Source organism: Furipterus horrens, unplaced genomic scaffold (genome assembly GCF_987537825.1).
Source record: "Furipterus horrens unplaced genomic scaffold, mFurHor1.1.pri manual_scaffold_17, whole genome shotgun sequence".
NCBI lineage: Eukaryota > Metazoa > Chordata > Mammalia > Chiroptera > Furipteridae > Furipterus > Furipterus horrens.
The window spans coordinates 109,748,546-109,774,270 of record NW_028327187.1 but is presented as its reverse complement, the minus strand read 5'-3'; the positions used below and the strand labels follow the sequence as shown (position 1 = coordinate 109,774,270).

General features: G+C 36.8%; 1 protein-coding gene and 2 pseudogenes across 1 annotated transcript in view; all 3 read right to left on the bottom strand.

The window, feature by feature from the left end:
* The window catches only part of SCML2 (Scm polycomb group protein like 2), a 58,935-nt gene that overhangs the window by 10,404 nt on the left and 22,806 nt on the right, over positions 1-25,725 (bottom strand). Inside the window, exons 4-7 of the mRNA XM_090264167.1 lie at positions 11,779-11,939; positions 6,249-6,369; positions 2,124-2,327; positions 1,026-1,208 (exon numbers count right to left, since the gene is read on the bottom strand). Coding sequence (XP_090120293.1) covers positions 1,026-1,208; positions 2,124-2,327; positions 6,249-6,369; positions 11,779-11,939 — 669 coding nt within the window. The remainder of the gene's footprint in view (positions 1-1,025; positions 1,209-2,123; positions 2,328-6,248; positions 6,370-11,778; positions 11,940-25,725) is intronic.
* On the bottom strand, positions 10,010-11,066 carry LOC149991814 (small nuclear ribonucleoprotein-associated protein N pseudogene; annotated as a pseudogene).
* On the bottom strand, positions 11,280-11,478 carry LOC149991813 (SNRPN upstream reading frame protein pseudogene; annotated as a pseudogene).

The following is a 25,725-nucleotide window of genomic DNA, read 5'->3' as shown; positions in this document are numbered from 1 at the left end:
TCAATGACCTAAATAGAAGAGCTATAAAATTCTTAGGACACAACATGGGAGTAAATCTTTTGTGAACTTGTATTAAAACAATGTCTTCTTAGACATGACACCAAAAGTATAACAAAAGAAAATACAGATCAATTGGACTTGATCAAAATTAAACACTTTTGTGCTTCAAAGGACACCATCAAGAAACTGAAAAGACAACCTACAGAATGGGAGAAGATACAGGGTGGGGCAAAAGTAGGTTTATGGTTGTGAGTACACAAAACACAGTTTATTGTTTTATTACTATTATATAATAATTGCATTATTTTCCATATGAAGAACTGTAAACCTACTTTTGCACCTCCCTATATGTGCAAACCATATATCTGATATGGAATTTGTATCCACGATATATAAAGAATTGTTTGTACATTATACTAATATATGACAAGTATAAATATATGATTATGCATCGTCGGCAGCCATCCGTCTCGAGAGACGATGGTGTAGCTTCTTAAGAGTCTATCTGCACCGCCGAGAATGGCTGTGCAGTCCGACTCGGGAGTGACACGGTATCTGTCTCCTCCCGTGTTGAATCGACATCTTGCGATGACGCTGGAGTGTCCTCTCCAGTGAAGCTGAAGCTACAGAGCCTGGGCAGGGTGATATGGAGGGTCTGCTGTTGCCCATGCATATATAATATATATTCCTATATAATAAAAAATTAAGGAACCCAACAGATATTTCTCCAAAGATATACAAATAGTCAATAAGCACATGAAAAGATGTTCAACATGCAAATCAAACCACAATGAAATATTTTTCAGGTTTTGATTCTCAAGTTCATTATAAATACAAGAAATTACTTTCTTACTTTGAATGAACAGAAACAACTATATCTTATACACGTCTAACTATCATTGTAGATAAAATGTTTATTCTAAGGAGACACGTGGAAGAACTCTTTATTAAACAAGATTCTTGAGTTAATTATAAAATGTAACATAAAACGGAAGCACAGTATAAAATTTTACATTTTCTCTTACCTGACTCATATTTTTCCTTCTCTGCAGTACTATGAATATTACCTCTGTAGGCTCTAAAAGGCTGACTACTCAAAAGGTTATCACACTGCAGGCTGTGGCACAAGTTTTCAAGATAGCGAAGAGCAAATGATGCACTGTTCACTGGAGGGAGCTGGATGGAATGAGTTTCCCCATCAAAGAAGGCTATTGAAAGGAAACATGTCAAAATTACATCATAGAAAGATGAGAACAACAATAATTGTCAAAAAAGCCACCAACTTCAGAAATGTAATGTAACTCTAATATGTGGGGGTTTGTAATTTACAAAGGAATAATCAGAGTCCCTCTCAAAATACAACAGCCTGTATTTGTAAAATCATTCTCATTTAAAAATATTCATAAAGTAAACAACAGAAACCCACTGATCTATAACAATACTTTCTACTATTTCAAACATTCCATGGGTACAAATGTTATATTATCTGATCACACAATCATGAAAGCTGTATGATTATCTTTTAATCACTTCTTGAGTCACATTTTTATTTAGAGCTTCTTATACATCAGTCTGTTTTATTAAAAAAAATTAAAATTTATTATCAACCAAGGTACTTTGTATATAGTGAGCTTAATAAAGTATGTAAAAGAAAAAATATGTACCTTTTATCTCAATTTACAGTATTAATATGACATTGTGTATTTTAAAATTAAAGTCAAACATTCCAGCCCTGGCCAGTTAGCTCAGCTGATTAGAGCATTATCCTGATATACCAAAGCTGTGGGTTCGATTTCCCGTCAGGGCACATACAAAAAGCAACCAATGAATGCAACAGTAAGTGGAGAACAAATCGATGTTTCTCTCTCTTTCTCTCTCAAATCAATACATTTTTTAAATTTTTTAAAAAGTGAAGTTAAGCATTCCAAACTGGGTTAAAAGTCTATAAGTATATAACTATTATAAATATTATACTGGATCAATATAATAAATAATCCAGTATTATGAACAGTTAATAGAACAAAAATATTATAAACTAATCTACATATTATAAAATGTTTGCATTCTAAAAACTGAAAATCAAATTAGGAAAAAAAGTTGAATAAAGAATTAGATGAGCATACCAGTTATCACTTCTCCTCCACGATTATCTGTCTTAATGAGTCCAAAAACAGTCTTTATTTCAATGGCACAATCCACACAGGCCTGCACAATCCGCCGGAGCACTATATTCACGGGGCCTGGGCCAAAGTGGTCAGGCAACTGCTGGATTTTATTCCAATCCAGGTGAGGGCCACAGTCTCCATGTTTGTTTATATAGACACACACTTCAGGAAAAAATGTGTATACAGATATACAATCAAATTAGTTTAAAAAACATAAATACTACATAATCAATTACTGTATCTAATTAGCCACACTTCACTCAAGAGAACCTAAATATAGTTAATATCAATGATCATTATTCCACCTAAAAATACGTATCAAAATACAGTAGTCTGTCTCTATATCGCAGTTCACTTATCACGGCCTCTCTGTATCGCAGGATTTTTAAAAATATTATATTTACTTATTTATCACGGATTTTTTGGTATGTCGCAGGATTTTGCGGTACTGTATACATATGTTGTTAAAAGTTATGTAGGTTTAAGAGTTAGAGACTTCCGACCAAGATGGAGACGAAGACAGACATGCTGCATCTCCCTCCACAACTAAGAAGGAATATAACTACCTGAAAACTAGAAACAACCAGAAGTTCCAGAAAATCAAACTGCATGGAAGTCCAGCAAACAAAGATATAAAGAAGAAATACTTATCCAGACAGGTAGGATATAGGGGGAGCCAGGGCGGAGAGGACACGGTGTGGTGGCGGCAGCGGTGGGCCAGCGGAAAGCACAGTCACACATTTTAAAAAGTCAGGAGGGACACCTGGGGAATGTTCCCAGCTCCTCCCCGGACCTCGCAGCTCACTGTCCCAGCACTGGGCAAAATCAAGCCTCATTGGTTCTGACTATGCAAACCAGTGCGAGTTGGGGTGGAGGCAGAAACTGCCAGTCTCTCAACAGAGTCTGCTTGTTTAAAGGGCCCCCATGGTCCTAAAATGTCCACAGACCCACCCACTCTGGGAATGACTGCCAGGGCAGCAGCTAGAGGGGCGACAGTCCAGTGCAGAAGTGGGAGAGGTGCCTGGAAAAGGGATGAGTGCTGGGCAGGCGGCATTGTTCTCTCTCGGACCCCTCCCCCACATACAGCGCCACGATGTGGTCAAACAGGTCGCCCAGCACTGATGAATCCCTAAGGCTCCGTCCCTTACAATGTAACAGGAGCGACTGCTCTACCTGGGACGCAGAGGCAAAGAAACACAGGAGTCTGTCAGAATGAGGAGACAGAGAAGTATGGCCCAAAAGGGGGAACGGATCAAGGTTCCAGTGGGAGAACTAAGCGATGAGGAGATGGCCAACCTAACAGATGAGGAGATAAGACAACCTAACAGACGCAGAATTCAAAACACTGGTGATAAAGATGCTCACAGGCTTGATAGATATGCTTGAGTATGGCAAACGCATAAAAGAAGAAGTGAAGGCTATGCTAAGTGAAACGAAGGAAAATCCACACAAAACCAATGGTGAAGGGAAGGAAACTGGGGTTCAAATCAATGATTAGGAACATTAGGAAAAAAAAAAGTCAACCAGTGCAGAACGAGGAAGCAAAAAATTGAAAAAAATGAAGAAAACTTCCCAAATTTTGCAAAGGAGATGGACATACAGGTCCGAGAAGCACGGAGGGTCCCAGGCGAGCTGGACCCAGAAGGGACCACATCAGGACGCATCATGACTGTGATGCCAACGGTGAAAGATAAAGAGAGAGTTCTGGGGGCAGTAAGAGAGAGCTGGAGAGTTGCTTACAGGGGGGTGCCTATAGGACTATCAGCTGATTTCTCAGAGGATACTTTGCAGGCAGGAAGGGACTGGCAAACAGTATTCAATGTGATGAAAGACAACTTGCAACCAGGATTACTCTATCCAGCAAAGCTATCATTTGGAATGGAAGGGCAGATGAGGTGCTTCCCAGACAAGGTGAAGCTAAAGGAGCTCATCATCACCAAGCCATTATTATATGAAATGTCAAAGGGACTTAAGAAAAAGAAGATCAAAACTATGAACACTAAAATGACAACAAACTCACAAGTATCAAAAACTGAATCTAAAAAATAAAAACAAAATCCAACTAAGCAAACCAGAATAGGAACAGAATCATAGGTATGGGATCATTTGCAGGGTTATCAGCTGGGAGGGGGGAGGGGGAGAAATGGGGAAATGGTGCAGGGGCTAAGAAGCATAATCGGTTGGTACAAAATAGACAGGGGGATGTTAAAAATAATATAGGAAAGGGTGAAGCCAAAGAACTTGTATGCACGACCCAGGGACATGAACTAAGGGGGGGGTGGGATTGCTGGAGGGAAGGGGGTACTGGAAAGAGGGGAGCAAAGGGGAAAAAACTGGGACTACTGTAACAACATAATAAAATATAGTTAAAAAAGGAGTGTAGAATATGTTTAAGAATGTAAGTAGTGTTTATAAAAGAGTGGAAAAGGTTAATAAGGGAGTGGGAAAGGTTAATAAGGAACTGGGAACAGTTTATAAGTGTGTAGGAAGGGTTTTTAAAGTCTTAAAATATATATAAATACTAAAATAAATGTAAGGTTCCTACTTTGCGAATTTTCACCTATCGTGGGGAGTCTATAACGTAATACCCGCAATAAGTGAGGGAATACTGTATGCACCCCTATGTTCATTGCATCATTATTTACAATAGCTAAGATATGGGAACAACCTAATTGTCAATCAATAGAAAATTTTATAAAGAAGGTGTGATACATATATACAATGGAATAGTACTCAGCCATAAAAAATAAAGTCTTACCATGCTACAACATGGATGGACCTAAAGGGTACTAATTCTAAGTGAAATAAGTCCAACAGAGAGAGAAATACCATATGATCTCACTTATATGTGTAATCTAAGGAATAAATAAATGAACAAACAAAACAGAATCAGACTCATAGATACAAACTGATGGTTGCCAGATGGAAGGGGAGTCTGGGGGCTAGGTGATTAAAAGGTACAAAATAGTCACAGGGATATAAAGTACAGCACAGGCAATATAGTCAATAATATTGTAATAACTATGGTGTCAGATGGATACTAGGCTTATTTGGGGCATTACTTTGTAAATTATATAAATGTTTAACCACTATGATGTATACCTGAAACTAATATAATACTGAATGTCAACTGTAAATAAAAAAAACTGGTCATGTTAGTATACTCCTTTTGGGACTGAATTTATTTTAAATCACCAATATTACACCTTAATTATATTTTCTAAAGTAATCAAATAACTTAAGACATATGTCACAGTAAATTCTAATGACTTCAGAGAAAATTTTTTCATTAACTTCAAGAAAAAAATGTTCCTTATATATATATATGCCAAAGGTCACTAAATAAAATTTTAAAATAAATGCTTTCCTTAGTATAATAAAGACATATGATTTAGAAGCAAATCATCTATAGTTATACAAATATCAATTTTCCATAATTTTTCTTCACTGAGAATCAAGAAATACAAATCAACAATGTAACAATATGGGAGTACATTACAAAATATAAAATATATTGCCCTCCAAATCAAGAAGTACATTATTTTAATCTATTCCCCAATAATTATTTTAAATCATAAACTTTTCATATGTACATAGTCTATATTTAGTCCAATAAAAATCCATTAATTGTGACCTTCCTATGTTGAAATTTATCATAATGCAACTTTCTGGCAATACCCAGAGGCAAGATGAATTCTGTCACCGACATGAAATAGCTATAAAAACCTTAAGCTGTGATGCTAATGGCATGAAGAAAGTTCTACTGAGCACAAGTTAAACAAGGATTTCTATTTTTTAATCTCCTTTGCATTATATTCATATAACTAGTCTCTCCTGCTAATGAACTAAAAATCAGAAATAATAAATTGACAAAATTAGGTATGTTACAATAATCATTTTTAAAAGTGATTTTTGTTCAAAATATGAACAATCAAAATTTCAAAATATTTTAATATGGAAAAAATGCTTAAAGTGTTTACCATCTTTTTTCCTATTGCTTTACTTCTAGAACTTCAAAGATACTAAAAATGACACAGAATAAAATATGAGTAATTTTATAGTCTCTTAAACATACTAATTTACCTGTAGACATCACTATTTTATTTGGCAAAGGAAGGTTTGCTTTACATACACCAGCACGGCCTCTGGTCAGCGTCTTTAAAGAAGCTGTAGATGTGGAACACAGGACAGGAATAGGATTTTCCTGTTAAAAAAAATAAAATCAACAACAAAAAAACCCCACAAGTATACATTACCCTTTAAAACATTCCTAGATAAGGTAATCAGAAAATTAGTGACATAACTGGTCCAGAAATAATCAGTTTCCAGAAGTCCTCAGGGTTGGAAACCCCTGTGAGTGTGTGCCACAAACTGCAGTACTTTCCACACTGTGCTCCTCAGAGGGACCCATGATCTGGTCAGGTGGGAGAGAGAGACCAAGATGCTGGGATTCCCAGTGCTACTCCTGCTACAACTGGCCACACCCTTAGCCAAAATAGTTTACTCTGTAAAACTTGTTTTATTTTTTGAGGTTCCTATAAGACAAGTTTTTTCACACTGCTAAACCAAGTCTGTAAATCTAATCTAGCAATATGTCAAATGGAGGTGAGGGACCTCAATAACACACAGGACAGATTTATCTTTAGAAAGCAGTCACTCATATGGTTTTTACTGTATCTAGTCTGCATTTCTCCATATTATATGTGATAATTTTGACAACATTACAAGTGGCTTGTACACAAAATTATGCCTATGTATCTAAGAAACAAATGTCCTTTGGCTTTGTTAAATATCACTAATGCTTTGTCTATTTTATATCAACTCTTGAGGATTTTTTGGAGCCATTTCAAACATGGCTCTCCAACATCAGAAAAGGTAATAAAAGAATATTTAAAAGGCAGGAACAAAGGAGGAAAAAATAGAATAACAATCAATGTTGTTGGATTTTTCTTAATTTGTTTAAATTAATGACTGGCATTTGGTTCACAACATTCTAGTAAACCATGTTAATTTTTAAGTATTAAATTACAATTAGTGTTGATATTTCTTGTTCTTTCAGTATTTTAAAAATCTGAATCCTTTGACTCAAGACATACCAAAATAGTATGTTTGCATTAACACAATAAGTTAAATAAATGTATATTTATTTGGAAAACATGTTTCTATACCTCTAGAATCCTTTAAGGGAGGGGGGAACAGCTGACAAAGGGAACAGTCTATTTCAAGAATAATTCTTACCCTAGTCTAGTTCAAAGACTTTTTCTAAATAACTAAACTATGACATGGCAATACTGGAAGAGGGAGAAAAGTAACTGCATGAGAATCTTCATCTTTTCATGATGAAATTATGAAGCTGGAGAAGAGGAAAGTGAATTGAAATACTTCCTTTGAAACAAAAAATAGTTTATAATCCAAAAATTATATATCTGTCCCTTGCCCTTCCCCACCACCATATAAACAATATTTTCAAAAAGATCTCTTCAAAATAGTCAAATTAACATTGGCATTATTTCAAAATAAAAGTCAAGAGAAACTTCTTGGAGTTCTCTTCTATCATCACCATTGTATCAACTAATCACAAAGACTTTCCCAGAACTTGAAAATATGCATTAAACATATGTAATCAATGATGCCCTTGATACATTTTAATTTTTAAAATGCATTTAAAATATTATCTCTCTTTAAATTTCATTAACTTTCCCTAAATTAGTTTTGTTTCCATTTCAACTTTATTTATTTTTTTTATTTTCCATCACCATTTATCACCCCTATACCCTCTTCCACCTCCACCCACTCTCCCTGCCCTCCACAATTACTACACTGTTGTCCATGAGTTCTTTTTCCTTTTTAGCTCCATCCTTCCACCTCTCCAACCCTCCCCAGAGCTGTCAGCCTGCTCTCTATGAGTTTGTCTCTATTTTGCTTGTTAGTTCAGTTTGTTCGTTAGATTCCACCTATGAGTGAAATTATATGGTACTTGTCTTTCTCTGCTGGCTTATTTCATTAGCATAATGTTCTCCAGGTCCATGCTGTTGCAAAGGGTAAAATCTTCTTCGTTTTTAAGGCAGAATAGTATTCCATAGTATAAATGTACCATAGCTGTTTTATGATGGGCACTTGGGCTGCTTCCAAATCTTGGCTATTTATTGTATGTAATTTATTTTTAATTTGAAAATTTTCATCTGTTAATGATTTAAATGAGAATAATCTGCTTATTTGACTTTTTTAATGTTTATGATTTTTCTTCAAAGTATATTCAGTTTTATTGACTATTTTTATTTTATAAATTTTGAATGCTTTTTAAAATGAAAATATCAGTATTAATATAAATAATATAAAAATTAAAATAGTATTGTCAATTTACTCCACACTGCAAACAGTTGAAACAAAATAGAAATGTTTTATCTATTGTTGTCAAATGGCTAAACTGAGAAATGTTTAAGGTAATATTGCTGAAATTGAATTAAGTTCTAATAGATCTAGAAAGATTCTATGTCTTTATATTTAGAGTGTATCTCTTGTAGACAGGGTATATATTGGTCTTTTTAAAAATCCATTTTGATAGGCTCTGTCTTTTTAAAAAAATTATTGGGGTAACATTGGTTTACAAAACCATACAGATTTCAAGTGCACAACTCAATAAAACATCATCTACATATTGCATAGTGCACCCATTGCCCCAAGCAAAGTGTCTTTCCAGCCTCATTTTCCCCTCTTTGCTCACCTTCACCTACCCTCACCCTCTTTTCCCTGGCTATCATCGCATTGTTTTCTGTTTCTATGTGATATATGTATCTTAAGCTCTTCACATTCTTAAGCTCCTTTAATTAGAGAGCGAACTAATTAAGTTTTCACTTACTTTTCAAGTAATTATTAATATGTTTATGTCTAGGTATACCGCTATTTTTCTCCCCTGTGTTTTGCTCCTCTTATTCCTCCTTCCTATCTCTTTTTATTACTTAAATATGCCTTAAAATTCCATTTTAATTTTCCCAATGGCTTTTTAGCTATACTCTGCATTTGTGTCTTTACAATATACCCTGCGGATTACAATGTTCAATCCATATAAAGTTAATACTGTACTACTTGACATAATATGTTAATGCCTTGCATTTACACAAATTCATGTGCCCCAACCCAAGACTTTATACTGTAATTGTTTTATGTATTATATCTACGTTATTTTATAAACCCAAGACTATAATTATTGCTTTAAATAGCCACATTATTATAAAGAAACTACGAAGAAAAATGGCAAAAAGGAAGTTATTTGCATTTACGAAGAGATAAACTTCCTTCAGCATTTCTTATTGTGCTTGTCTGCTAGTGATGAATTCTTTAAATATGATTTATCTGAAAATGTAATCTTTTAGTTTCCCTTGTAAACTCCCCTCCTGCTGTATGTATTTTCCCCATCCTCAGAGCCAGTTTTCATTCAGTCTCAGTGTCTTCAAGTAGCTACTTTTTCTATTACTTTCATGTTTGAGTTGTTTTCTTTGGGGGAGTAAGTTAAAATGAATGTAACTCTAGCATCATTAAATTGACCACATTGATTCCCTCATTCCTCTAGTTTATTGAGGTATAATTTATGTACAGTAAAATTCACTTCACGCTGATTTTTAGAGTATACTGAGTTTTAAATAAACTGGCCTGAACATAAATACACCCATGCAGTACTTTCAAGTGTTTTTTTTTTGGGGGGGGTGTTTTCCCCACAGTTTAATTGCTCTATATATTTATTACTGAATATTAATACAGCAAAGAGGGGACAAAAGGTCACAAACACTCTATACAGTTTCATAAGACACACTGCAGGGAAAAAGTGACTAAAGATCAGTAGTATCTTAGAGTCTTGGTGGACCCACTCCCAGGGGAGGTGGACCTCTAATTCCTAGTGCAGTGGATCTCATTCCTGGAGGGAGCATATCTGCTGGCACTCCTTGAGTAGGGAGAAACTCAACTGGTGATCCCATGGGTGGTTTCATACTAGGTGGAGAAGCCATAATGCTTGGAGGTGGGGCTGCTCAGCCCACAGGGGTGGGGGGAGTCCCCCCATTTGGTGGGTAATGAGTTGGAGCTCCAGCAATGCTGGCAATACCTGCAACTGCAGCAGCTGCTACAGTGCCTCTTCTCTGTGGAGTCGTTACCTGCTGGGATGATCCCCCAACCCCTTAGACAGGGCCTGCAAATCTAGCAGGAGTCTGGGGAATTGGAACACCGGTTGAAACTCCTCTGCCAGTGGCCTTGCCAACCCCAGGACCTTCTGTAGCTCCAGCAAGTGGTACTTGACGGCCTCAGTTCCCATGCCCCCACCTCACCCCACTTGCAGCTGCTTGGGAGATAGCGATGTTTTAGGAGTTTCCCTCGATAGCAGGGTGCATCAAACTAAATTGTGTTTGGCTTTGATCAACCCGTCAGGACTTGCAGCTGAGATAAACAAACTGAACTGAATAGTTCCTTTTTTCTTCCCCCTATTAAGAAAACCCCTCCCACACTAGGAGTTCGGAGTCTGGGCCACCTGCTGCATGGCTCCTTCCCGCTCACTAATTCTCCCAATGAACTTTTTTTTCTGTTCGCCGCATCTTGATGGCCTTCTGAGTGACTCTGTTCTTACACTACTCAAACAATGCCAGTATCTTTGGAGGGAGATACCTCCACACGCATATAAACCAAGATCTCCCTATGTAGCAATGCCAGACCCAAAACCTTCTTTTCTTCACACTCTGGCTGCTTCACATGCTTTGGCTTGATCTTCCTGAATTCATCATAAACAGAGAGGATCAAGTTCATATGCTTGTCAAAAGCCTTAAAGGTGTCAATGGTGATTCAGTTAACTTGCAGGATATATTTCATTCTATAGTTAATACGCTGCAGCATCTTGCTGCTCTTTCCCCAAGTCATGATTGCTGTTCCACCAAATCCAATGTCCACAGTAAAATTTCAGGGTCCTTAAGACCTAAGGGAAGGCTACAGATAAAGGTATGATGCAGGTTCTGCTATAAACAATTTAAGTTGGGGCAGAAGTTTCAAACAGTAGGTGGAGCCTCGTTTCTTTCTTTTTTCTTTTCTTTTCTTTGGCTTGGAATCAGCTACCTGGGATGTTCCAAAACTGTTTTAACCATCTCTCGGTGTCTCAGCTAAGAATGTTTGCCTCAGTTCTGCCAGGTACGTGCTATTGCTGAGATTGCCTCAGGTACAACTGACACTTGGTTGTTCAGTGAGACTGTCCTCCTATGTTTGGCTTGGACTTCCACCTCTGATACCTACTTTTCTATAGTCCTTCTCAGTGTAAGTAGTCCCTGGTGCACTCCATTGCATTGCTGGCTGCTCTTCACAACATTAGGCATCTCTGGCGGCCACCCTCCTCTGCACTGGACTTGCAGCCACAGTGCCAATTAACCTCAATGTGGTTTTGAAGAGGTCAAACACCATTAAAAGTTTTAAGTTTACCCAAGAAAAGAAATACCAATTTCAATAGCTATGTAGGCCTTAAATATATGTAATAAATTCCTAAAGGGCTTCATCACACTCTTAGGAAATCCTAAACTGTATGTTATAAATAATAAGGCACTACAGAGACCTATAATACAAATTAGTAGAAGTGACAACTAACCTTTTTGGGGGTTTTGGTCTTTGGCGTGACTTTTTTACCAGAACTTTCCTTCTTAGGGACTGGAGTATGTCTAGCTGGTTTAGTTCGACCTGCTTTCTTGGTCTTCTGTGTTGGTAATGCTACAGCAGTTTTCCTTGTAGGCTTCATTGATTGCGCTGTTGCTTTGGAAAGGGTTTAAATGACATAATTAAGTATTATCTTTTTATGATTCAAAATAAATTTAAATCAGTTTTAAAAACATTCTGGAAGCTATTCACTGAAAACTACTTAAAATAAAGGTATCAATTAAATCAAGTTTTAGGTATTTAAGATTTCTTATTATCAAGAAATAATCTTAGCCCTGGCTGCTGTTGCTCCATGGACTGAGAGTCGGCCTGTGAACCAAGTGTTGCTGGTTCAATTCCCAGTCAGGGCACATGACTAGGTTGCATGCCAGATCCCCAGTTGGGGGCGCGTGAGAGGCAACCGCACATTGACATTTCTCTCCCTCTCTTTCTTCTTTTCCCTCTCTCTAAAAACAAATAAAATAAGGAAAAAAATAATCAAATTCTCCAGAAAAAATAAAGAAGCTTTTGTAAGAGGAGCCAGTAACTTTAAAGTTAGCACAGTGAAAATTTCTAGCTATTTACCTTTTATCTGCTTCTCATATTTTTAGCCCTTAGCACAGAAAAGAGTTCTTCCTTCAGAAAATGCTATCCAATTATGCCACATACAAGAATCACTCTGCCCATCAATATAAAAAAACTGACAGCTCCTGCTTCATCTTTCAGAAGCCAGGGGAATCCCCTGCACTGGATTTTTAATGGATAAGGCATATTATGTTCTTACATGTATGTCTAATAAGAAAGGTTCTTATTAGACATACTACAATACAGACACTACACTATCATAGAAGGATCACTATCACACCTAAGTGATTTATATCTACTAGTTACTTAGTAGCCCAAACCAGACAGTTATAATATTTCAAATGACAGTTACTGCCACATTACTTTATGTTCACAATTAGAGATATTTTAGTATTAATACCCTAATAATTTCATTACAAAAAAATAATTTTATACATAATAAGAAGTATTAATGTCAAAAATTCTTTACAGGATGAGCTATATAAGTAAAACATTTATACATCTATATAAAAAATCAACTAGTTTTATTTTGAGTTTCATTTGACAACTTGACTACTGCTTTGCTCCTCCCATACTGAAAGACTATGTGTAGGTCTGACAGATCTTTGAAGAAGAAGACCACATCTTGCCTGCAGCCTTTTTATGTACCTCCTGTCACTTACCATGCCAGAGGAGGGAATAGTCTTCAATCAGCTGACAGGGCAAATGGAGGACCACTTAATTGCAACCATTATTTTCCTCCTTATTTACATAATTCACCTACTCACACCACTCTCTTCTTACCTCTGCACCATCATCTACCTCGTTCTGCATGCTCACTTCCACTTTCCTCAATAATTCCAGTAACTTAATTCACATTATTTCATCGTACGCAGTTACCCTATCATCATCTTGGGGAACTTAACAATCACACTTCTCATACTCCATCATCCTGACCTCATCATTGGAGATTTCAGCTCTTCCCTAAAATAGTTATACCTAGCAATTTCTGGAACCTTCTATCTCCAAGATAACCAACTATGCCCCTTTCTCTATCTCCAACTTCCTTACCTATCATTTTTGCTTCATACCAACGGACCATGCTTTTCATTCTCTTTACGAGATCTTGCCTCAAGCCCTCTCCCTTTCAGTACAATCTATTAATTTCTCCTGGCTTTATTTATTCTCTATATACTTGTACCCAACTTTCCACCTTCACCAACACCCCATGATCTTAGATCATGTCCAGCCTGTCAGCTCCCACCTATAAATCACACTACCATTTGTGTTCTCTGGTCCTGAGCTATAGAACAATGGTTAGCAATCTTTATCTGTAAAGGACCAGATAGTAAATATTTTAGGCTTTAAAGGTCACATGTAATCTCTGTTGCATATTCTTTTCATTACCTTATTTGTTTGCTTGTCTTTTTAAACCCTTCATGACTTTAAAACCATTCTGAGCTCACAGGCTACATGCGCTAGAAATGGCCCTTGGGTTGTAGCTTGTCAACTCCTCCTATAGAACATTAGGATATTATTGATTGCTATAAAATCCATGCTAACTTCAGGTGAGTTGTCATTGTGCCAACTCACTGATTTCCAGTTATGCTTCCATGGCATAATAATTTCCCTACTTAAGTTCCCATCTCTCTACTCCATTCAGCAAATGACCTTACCTTCTACTGCATGAGAAGATTAAAGGCTATCTTTCAGGAGTGACCATAAACATCCCATTTCTCCACCTTAAAAATATATTTATTTTCATCCAGTATCTTCCCCTTGTATCAAATGAAAAGTTTTCTTTCTACTCTTCTAAGTCCAATTCCCTTTTACTTGTGTTCTAATAACTATCTTCTTTGGTTCCTCTAGGACATTATGGTTTCAATTAGCTCCTCTCTCTTCATGGTATTTAATCACTTGAGCCCCAACTCCTTACTCTCTTGTATAACATTCACATATCCCTTATTTTGAAGTCACTTCCTCTAGTTTCTGGTATACTTTTAAGGCCTTGCATGAACCCTCTGATTTAGTACCAAAATATCAAGATCACCTATAACTGATACTTCAATTTCCTTATTATTCTGTGTTTCCTTAGCCCCACTGCAATAAGCATTTCTTCTCCCAAACACATTCTTAAATAAATTCTTTCCAAGGTCACTAATGACCCCTTGCTAGTTATTAAATCCATATAAATCCTCATTCTCTTGACAATCTATTCATCTTCACAGTTCTGGCCCAAGCTGACTCAGCAGACTATAATCATAAAAGCAACTCTATTGCCCAAGCAGTTGACTATCAGAGATACATAGTATTTACTTCCATTTATAGTAGCAGGGGCACTCTCTGTTTTGGTCAGACACTGCTCACACCTCAATCCTGCTTTGTACATGTCTCTGACTATTACTCTTCCTTTTATCATCACATAAAGACTTCTCTAAGATACTGCTTTTTCAACCTTCTCACTTTCCTAATGTACCCAAAAAAGCACAAAAAGAAAAGCATAAAAGTCCTTTTTAAGCCCCCCCTCTTCATTTAAAGAGGTTCATTTGTTTTACAACTAATCACTACAAGAGAAAGAATGGCAAACACTGGAGAAGTTATAAAGGAAAACAGGGTCTTCTAAGTTTTAGTGATAGCTGTGCTAGTTTTTATGGCAATGAGACCTGTCTTTTCATCTTTTAACCCCCTGGGACCTTGCACCAAGTTAGCTATTCTAACTGGCCCAGTTCCCTGCTCATTCACCAAGCAGAGATGGTTTGGCTGCCATTAACATATCCAGTCCTGTTGCCTGAGCTCCTTCATTGTCCTTTCTGATTCTCCTTGATAACTCATGTAAGTTTCCCTCTCCATATCAAGAACCACAGTCTTACAGTATTAAAAAAACGCCTTGAACATATAATAAAAGGTAACTCCCACACAGAAAGAAATAAATCATTCACTTGGAAAAGTAAAGACCTGCTTTAAAGAGTCTGACAAAACATCACAGTTTGGGAAGTGGTGTTATGTCTTTTCCAGCAGCTTTAAAAAATGATGTCTGGACAAATAAACCAAAACCACTTATTCCATAAGGATCTGAAGCTTTGATCCACTCCCTTCTCCCCCATTTCAAAACAGGGCTTGGAGAGCTAAAATAAACAGACTAAAGAAGAGAGAGAGCCCTGGCTCTGTGGCTCCGTGGATTGAGCGTCGGCCTGTGAACCAAGTGTTGCTGGTTCGATTCCCAGTCAGGGCACATGACTAGGTCACATGTCAGGTCCCTAGTTGGGGGCATGAGTGAGAGGCAACCACATAATGATGTTTCTCTCCCTCTCTTTCTCCTTTCCCTTATCTCTAAAAAAATTAACAAACAAGTAAATTATTTTAAAAAAAAGGAGAGAAAAGTCTTCATACACCTTATAAATATCTTAATTTGCATAGTATATTCTATCTTAAGGTTATCGGAAAGTTGTAAAAATGTTAGTGGAAAGAAATTCCCAAACACAACTGGAAGGTTAAAAGGCTAGCTCTCTAACTTAAATTACAGAAGTCCAGTTAAGTTGTTTATCTCCATACCTAAATGACAGTGTTTCTTTTCTTGGCACACACGCTAAATTAAAGTAAGAAAATCGAATTTAGTAGAAGTTACATGGTTTTCCTACCCTATTATATAACTATATCTCATAAGTATTCAGACTAGAAAGGAAATCATAAAAATGCAAAACCAAGCTAGAAATCACAGTTTGAATTTAGGAGGGCTTTAATTTAAGAGTGTTGTTTTTAAAATATATTTGTTATCTACTTGCCAATCATAGATGCTTTGTATACTACTCCCTTCAGCTTCATGGGGGTGCTTGCTTCCCATGAAGACCAGTTTTTTTCACAGTTCCCACTCATAGCTGTTCACTTCAAAAGAACCAAGATTTTGGTCACAATAATATTATCAAAGAAGATGGCTATTTTCAAAATCTTTAATATTTTCATTAAAAAGTTCTGATGAAGCAACTTCAGTTGTTTCAGGTCAGTTCATAGCATCTAACTATATCAAGCCTTCAAAAGCCATTCAATTTTTAAACCATAGTATTTTTTCTTACCAAATGACTTCTATAGAGTGACTTCCATTATGCTGTTAAAAACAATCATAGTAGTCACTGCTATAACTTCACAAAACTCATTAAATGTACTAACACAATATTTAATTAGTAAAATATGTTATCCATATTTCTACATCATAAAAATACTTTTAATAAGTCTCATGCAATACCAGTGAAAATTGTATTTTTCACAAGTAAAAAAATGTGGCAACACTTTTCATTACAAACTGTAGATTTAAATGATCAAGTCTAACTTACAACAGGGTTGTTTCTTTTTGTTTTAAACAAATTTTATGGTGGAAATAACTAGACTGACCTTTCCTTGTATTATAAAACAATTTTTACAAATGACGTATCAAATAAGAGCTACAATTTCAATAAGCTATATTTAGAATGAAACAGAATTTTTGAGATAACAGAAATGACTGGATGTTTAGTATACAAAAGCCAACAAGGCAGACAATGAATTTCCTCAATCACACTTTAACTACAATATAAAGAAACTTTGGGGTTAATTCCTACCTTTGGAAATATTCCAGAGAAACAAACTGTCGTTGCATTTACCATTAAGGTGATTTAGGTTCCACTCCACAACCTTATCTCTTACTAGGAATAAAACTGCCTTTCTGAAGAAAGCATATCAACAACAAAGCCCATGTTGCCGAGCAAGCCTGAATTTCTAGCAAATGGGGATAAAGCTATTTGCATTTGTTGGTTTAAGGGGGTGGAGTGAGAGGAGGGGACTAAGAGGACTGCTAAAGTAACTCGAATATTGTCTGTGGGCCCTATATACAGTGATCATCAGTCACCTGTTCAAACTTCCTTCGCTCCTGCCTTCAAAGAAGAACCAAAGGTTACCCTGGGTCAGAGAATCTGGAAAGAAATGAGAAGACATGCAAACTCTAACTGCCAACCCATTGCATATATAGACAAAGTTAACTCCACTGGGCCATATGTCCAAAAAACCAAGACATTTTAATAGTCTCAAGAGAACTTCTTAAAATATATCATAGGATAAAAAAAGAAAGAATCCCCAGGCTCTGCTTGCAATTATTGCAGCATTTAGCTGAAACACTTAAAACAGAGAAAAGGAATTTGTTTGTTTGTTTTTTAAGATACTTCTTTGCATCACAATAGCTGTCTCATTTGCACAAGCAAAACATTTGTTCCAAGTTGTTTGTATGAAAAAGAAAATATCAGCTATTTTAAATTTCATGGCTCTTGAGTAAATAATTTTGGTTGAAAGCATTTCTAACTAACTTACACCAAGCAAGAAGGGTACTAAACGTGCTAAGCATATTAGTCCGTATTTTATTCTAAGTTACACTAAAAGCAAAAATCTAAACAAATACTTGAGTGTTTACTCAGAAGCTTTTCGGTGGGACTGACACATCTTGAACTTTTCACAGCCTTACTTGTATGTACTTGTTACTTTTATCCCACTATAACAGAGAATGGAAAAGTGCCGCTTTGTTTTTACTGAACATACACAAATTTTAGAAAGAAAATAAATAAGGATATGTCTTAAAACTATAAAATCATAACTTTAAAATTTAGAGAGAGGTGAAGTACAAGTTGCAGAAACCACATACTTCTTTGCATACATGTGAACAAAGAGCAAAAACAGTCATAATTTCTGGTTTTCTTTTTTGTTTGTTTTAAATGAGAATGGAGTGGGGGTGGGGATTAGACCTACTTCTTGTTTGCTCATTGGAAGCTTTGAAATATTTCTCCAAGACTAACTTAGAAACAGTTCAAAAATGTTATTACAAAAGAAGGCCTTTACAAAATAAGGCTACTATATAAATTGACTAGTTAAATTCTTTTAAAGATCAAAAGTTTAGATTTTAAAACCCACTCCCATAAAATTTTAATTAAGAAAAAAATGAACCATACACATACACATGCGTGCACGCCTAACATAAAATAAACCAGCATTCAAAGAAGCTAACAATGCCCAAGATAATTACATTTAAAATCTATGATTTCACTCATATGTAAAATCTAATGAACAAACCAAAGTAACAAGCAAAACAGAGAGAGACTCAGAGAGCAGGCTGGCAGCTTGAAGAGATCAAAAAAAATAAAATAAAATAAAATAAAAGCAAGCAAGAGAGAGAGAGAGAAGAACTCATGCACACAGACAACAGTGTGGTAATTGTGGAGGGGGTTGTGGAAGAGGGTATGGAGGGATAAATGGTAATAGAAAAATACAATTAAAAATTATGTAAAACAAAAAATAAAATAAAGTCTATTTAATTTCTTTTACTTTAATCCTAAGAAGAAAGTTCCTATTCATACCATTTATGTCTGAATTATCAACAAAATGAATCTAATGTGGCAGTTCTATCAAATATTTTTATTAGAAATATTTTACAAAGTTGTGAAGGAAATGTCATGTTTGTATTGAGTTCTACTTGTAAATTAAGGCTGTTTCTGCAAAAAGAAGGGGGTGGTGAAGAGCCCAATAAAATTAAGAATTTAATCAAGAAATGAGTTAAGATGATCACTGATGGCCTGTGATGCCACAAAGCAGGAATGCTTGGTTACACCTTCCTGATTGTAGGTCTTCCCCTCCTCCACAGTTCCCTTTGGAACAGAAGAATTCCTCTATACCCTTGGGATTCTGCAACATTATACTCAGAGCATCTGGAAGTTTGTTGCCCTCCTTCTTGGTCTATATGGTCATAATTCTTTAAAGAATTAAGCAACAAGATGACAGACAGTTCACACAAGTGTGGGTCATTAATTTACAACCAATGATGCATAAATCTGTACCTAAGTTAAATAAGGCCAATAAATTCTAAGTTTAATTTATATATTTAACTTCAAAAGTATTTAAGTACCCTTAAAGCCAGGCAGAATGGTTTAAAATGTAGGAATTTATTTTTTAAAATTTTTTTAATATCCCACAATACTGAGAAATTAATACTAGGACAAATTTTTAAGAATAATCCTCTGCTTCTGAATCTCTCCAATTTCCCAAAAGATGAAAAACCTACATTTATTGTGTTCAAAAATAATTATAGAAATTTAAAAAATTTAAATAAATAAAATTATAGAAACAATATAGTAACTTATTTGTTTATAAATTTTCCCAAATACAGAAAAAAAAGAAAAAAAAATTTAAATCACACATAGCCTTTAAAATAATGGTAGTCCCAGTTCTGATTCAAAGTTGCTAGATTTTAAGTCTTGCTCCTTCATGTATTAAATATCTGTACTTTAATGAGATGACTGGCTGTAAATTCCAATAACTGCATATGCTGGAGACAAAAGTAGGGCAATTATGAGAAGAAACCAACAGCTTACAGAACATTCCTAAATATTTTTTTAGAGAGGACTAAGATTTAAGATAAAAAAGTAGGGGGACATGTTGAAACAGAAAAGAGCAAGATCAAATAAATTCTTTACGAAGAAAATCTACGATGGGCCTTGTTTTAGTTTGCTTGACTCAGCCTTCTATGTTTCCAGGGACACAGCAGCACACATACTTCTTTCCTCTTTCTCACCAGACACCCTGTACAGGTCTCCAGAATAGATCTGATGAGCTGTGACAGCACCAACCAGAAGCAAAGGGCTTTGAAATATTGTAGGGTCATAACAAGAACCAAGAAAGGAGAACTTAAATAACCAATGGAGGGGGGCCCACACAGCTTGCTGAATATTCTATCCAAGGTATGTTTCCCAGTGGATTTTTGTAGTAATGATAAGCCTGATAAGAAATTGGCTATTTTTGATTACAGAAGTGTTAACACAGGGAGAAAAATCTTGTTTAAAAAAATTTTAGACTTCTGGCCAAGAAGGAGGTGTAGACAGACAAGCTGTGTCTCCCTCCACAACTAAGAAGGAATACAACTACCTCAAAACTAGAAACAACCAGAAGTTCCAGAGAATCGAGCTGCATGGAAGTCCAACAAACAAAGATATAAAAAAGAAATACTCATCCAGACAGATAGGAGGGGCAGAGCAGGGGCAGAGAGGACACAGTGTGGTGGTGGCAGCAGTGGCAGGTCGGCGGAAAGCACAGTCACACGTTTTAAAAAGTCGGGAGGGACACCTGGGAGTGCTCACAGCACCAGACCAGACTGCAGAGCTCACGGTCCCAGCGCCAAGGACAATAAAGCCTCGTTGCTTCTGACTGTGCAAACCAGTGGGGGTTGGGGCAGAGGAAGAAACTGGTGGTCTCTCAGCAGAGCCTGCTTGTTTAAAGGGCCCCCTCGGTCCCAGAACGTCCACAGACCCACCCACTCTGGGAATAAGGGCCAGGGAAATAGCTAGAGGGGCGCCAGTCCCATAGAGAAGTGGGAGAGGTGCCTGGAAAAGTGGTGAGTGATGAGCAAACAGCACTGTTCCCTATCAGACCCCTCCCCCACATACAGCACCACAACGTGGTGAAATGGGTTGCCCTGTACTGACGAATAACTAAGGCTCTGCCCCTTACAGAGAAGGAAAACTCTGACTCCAAAAAACCTCCGCTGCCTTGCGGCATACCTCTTCAGGAGAAAGGCTAAGGGAGTAAACCCCGACAGAAAATCCGGAGCCGGAGTCCCTAAGGCGGTTTGACGTTGTAGTCAACACCGGCAACTCCTGCGGCGCACCTTAAGCCAAGCTGTATCGACTCCGTCTTTCCCTTGGACCCTTCAGCTGCGAAGAGAGGGGGGGTCTGCTGCATGGGCAACAGCAGACCCTCCATATCACCCTGCCCAGGCTCTGTAGCTTCAGCTTCACTGGAGAGGACACTCCAGCGTCATCACAAGATGTCGATTCAACACGGGAGGAGACAGATACCGTATCATCCTGAGTTGGACTGCACAGCCATTCTCGGCGGTGCAGATAGACTCTTAAGAAGCTACACCATCGTTTCTCGAGACGGACGGCTGCCGCCGCCGCCGCCCCTTACAATGTAACAGGAGAGACAGCTCTACCTAAGACACAGAGGCACACAAACACAGGAGCCTATCAAGATGAGGAGACAGAGAAGTATGGCCCCAAAGCAGGAACAGATCAAGGTTCCAGTGGGAGAACTAAGTGGTGAGGAGATAGCCAACCTCACAGATGCAGAGTTCAAAACACTGGTGATAAAGATGCTCACAGGCTTGACAGATATGCTTAAATACGGCAAACGCATAAGGGAAGAAGTGAAGGCTATGCTAAATGAAACAAAGGAAAATCCACACAAAACCAATGGGGAAGGGAAGGAAACCAGGGTTCAAATCAATGATTAGGAACATAAGGAAGAAAAAAAAACAGTCAACCAGTACAGAATGAGGAAACAAGAATTGAAAAAAAAAATGAGGAAAGGCTTAGGAACCCCTGGAACAACTTTAAACATATCAACATCCGAACCACAGGGGTACCAGAAGGAGAAGAGGAAGAGCAAGAAATTGAAAGCTTATGTGAGAAAATAATGAAGGAAAACTCCCCAAATTTGGTGAAGGAAATAGACATACACATCCAGGAAGCAGAGTCCCAAACAAGGTAGACCCAAGAAGGACCACACCAAGACACATTATAATTAAAATGCCAAAGGTTCAAGATAAGAAGAGAATCTTAAAAGAAGCAAGAGAAAAGAACAGAGTTACTTACAAAGGGGTGCCTATAAGTCTATCAGCTGATTTCTCAAAAGAAACTTTGCAGGCAAGAAGGGACTGGCAAGAAGTATTCAAGGTGATAAAAAACAGGGACTTACCACCAAGATTACGCTATCCAGCAAAGCTATCATTTAGAATGGAAGGGCAGATAAAGTGCTTCCCAGACAAGGTAAAGCTAAAGGAGTTCATCATCACCAAGCCATTATTATATGAAATGTCAAAGTCACTTACTTAAGAGAAAGAAGATCAAAATTATGAACATTAAAATGAGAACAAACTCACACCTATCAACAACTGAATCTAAAAAATAAAAACAAAATCTAACTAAGCAAACCAGAATAGAAACAGAATCATGGGTATTGGAATCATTTGGAGGGTTATCAACTTGGAGGGGGTAAGGGGAGAAATGGGGAAATGGTTCAGGGACTAAGAAGCATAATTGGTTGGTACAAAATAGATAGGGGGAAGTTAAGAATAGTATAGGAAAGGGTAAATCCAAAGGACTTGTATGCACGACCCATGGGGACATGAACTAAGGGGGGTGGGATTGCTGGAGGGAAGGGGGATACTGGGCGGAGGGGAGCAAAGGGGAAAAAATTGAAACTACTGTAACAACATAATCAATAAAATATACTTTAAAAAAAAAGAACCAGGAAGAAATGAAGAATACAATTTCTGAACTGAAGAACACAGTAGAATCAATCAAAAGCAGGCTAAACGAAGCAGAGGATCAGATCAGTGAGTTAGAGGACAATGTAGAAAAAAATTCCCAGACAATACAACAAAATGAAAAAAGATTTAAAAAGAATAAAGAGGGTTTAAGAGAACTGCAGGACAACATGAGACTAAACAACATTAGAATCATAGGGATACAAGAAGGAGAAGAAGAGGACCAAGGGATAAAAAACCTGATTAAAAAAGTAGTAACAGAAAAATTTCCTAACTTGATGAGAGAAAAAGTCATGCAAGTCCAGGAAGCACAGAGGGTCCCAGTGAAGGGAAACCAAAAAAACCCACTCCAAGGCACATCATAATTAAAATGGCAACATTTAAAGACAAAGAAAGAATCCTAAAAGCAGCAAGAGAAAACAGCAAGTAACAATACAAAGGAGCTCCAATAAGGCTATCAACCGATTTCTCAACAGAAACACTACAAGGCAGAGGGAATGGCAAAAAAGTATTTCAAGCAATGAAAAACAAAGGCCTACAACCAAGAATACTCTACCCAGCAAGGCTCTCCTTCAAAATGTTAAGTGAAATAAGGAGTTTTCCAAAGGAAGACTAAAAGAATACATCTCCACCAAATAAGCATTGCAAGACATCCTAAAGGGAATGCTTTAAGAAAAAGAAGAGAAGGAGAGGAACACAGGGACAAAGGGAAATGAATAAATACCTCTCAATAATAACCTTAAATGTAAATGGATTAAATGCTCCAATCAAAAGACATAGAGTAGCAGAATGGATACGAAAACATGACCCACATATATGCTGTCTACAAGAGACACACCTCAAAACAAAAGATTTACACAGACTGAAAGTGAAGGGATGGAAAAAAGTATTCTAGGCAAATGGACACACAAAAAAAGCTGGGGTATCAATACTTATATCAGACAAAACAGATTTCACTTGCAAAGGCCATAAAAAGACAATGAAGGACATTTCATAATACTTAAGGGAACAATCCATCAAGAAAGTATAACTCCGGTAAACATATATGCAACTGACATAGGAGCCCCCAAATATGTAAGGAAAATACTAGAAGACTACAAAAAGGATATCAACAGCAACATACTCATAGTAGGGAACTTTAACACTACATTATCAACAATAGACAGATCTTCAAAGCAAAGAAACACCAAGGATATTGAAGCATTGAACAACACACTAAACCAAATGGACTTAATTGACATATATAGAATTTTTCACCCCAAAGAAGCAAAATATACATTCTTTTCAAATGCACATGGGACATTTTCAAAGATAGACCACATGGTAGGACACTAAACAAGCCTCAGCAAATTCAAGAAAATTGAAATTATATCAAGCATCTTTTCAGACCACAATACATTATTGAAGTAGGCAAGAAAAATATGCAAGATAATTCTAATTCAAATTAAAATTATTAATTTATTTTAAAGTAAAAATGTAACATACATTTTTTCCTTAAAAAGCCACAGATAAAAGCAAAAGTTCCCATTACCACTTCTGTTATCACCCTACACCCCTTTTCAGAAATAATCACTGTACAGACTTGATGTATATAGCCTTTGAGATCTTCTCTATGTATCTATATACATACATCTATAGTTACATATAGAAATACATACTTATCTTCTTTTAACTTAATAGTATACTCTATGTACTTGGGGGGATTTTCTTTTCACTTCATACATTTTGGAAAGCTTTCTTAGTAACAGGAACAATTTTATTCTTCTAAATTATTCTATATTATTCTAAAGAATAACTATATCATAATTTATTTCAACATTTCTATATAGATATAGCCATGCATATGTTCTAAAGGTAATTGTGTAAGACAAAAAAAAGCAATATAAAGCCAAATTCAGATCAAACTGTTGGCCAGAGATCTGCATGCCTTTCTCAAATTTTTGCTCTAAGCACTTGTTACTTTTTCTAGTTGGAAAAAATTGTTAGATTAAAATTAGTAATCCTCAATTTTATATTTTTCTCTCAAAATATATCACATTATTCGAAGAAATGATATGCTTATCTGATAGCTGCGATTTAATGAATAATGTATTAGTTACAGTAAATGTTTTCTCTACTCAAAAAACCTTGTTTAAATACAGTACTAACCCTATTAATCTATTTGTAATTAATAAACAATGCCTAAAAAAATCAAAATGAATCATATATACAATGTCTTTGGTTGAGTATCACCTATTTTTAACCATACTTTCCCCAGAATTCTAAGTTTCTTCTGTGGACTTCTGTGAATCTTTAAAAAACATTATGTGGTACCAGTGGGCACATCTTTGTTTCTACTCCACAGCTTCCAAATTCTACTTTAACATAGTTTGCATTATTTGTATTAAAGAAGTAGTCATAACAAGTGCTTGACAACATCATATTACTTGTGCCACTTGAAATTCTTAATGACAATAAAACAGTTAAATTAGCAAACATTAAAAAATTTTCACATTGAAAGTACACAACATATTATTTGTGGTATATACGTGATTCCAAAAAACCTCCGCTGCCTTGCGGCATACCTCTTCAGGGGAAAGGCTAAGGGAGTAAACCCCGACAGAAAATCCGGAGCCGGAGTCCCTAAGGCGGTTTGACGTTGTAGTCAACACCGGCAACTCCTGCGGCGCACCTGAAGCCAAGCTGTATTGACTCCGTCTTTCCCTTGGACCCTTCAGCTGCGAAGAGAGGGGGGGTCTGCTGCATGGGCAACAGCAGACCCTCCATATCACCCTGCCCAGGCTCTGTAGCTTCAGCTCCACTGGAGAGGACACTCCAGCGTCATCGCAAGATGTCGATTCAACACGGGAGGAGACAGATACTGTGTCACTCCCGAGTTGGACTGCACAGCCATTCTCCGCGGTGCAGATAGACTCTTAAGAAGCTGCACCATCGTCTATCGAGACGGACGGCTGCCGACGACGATACGTGGTTTTGCTAAGATATCAAGATTCAAAGGAACCCACG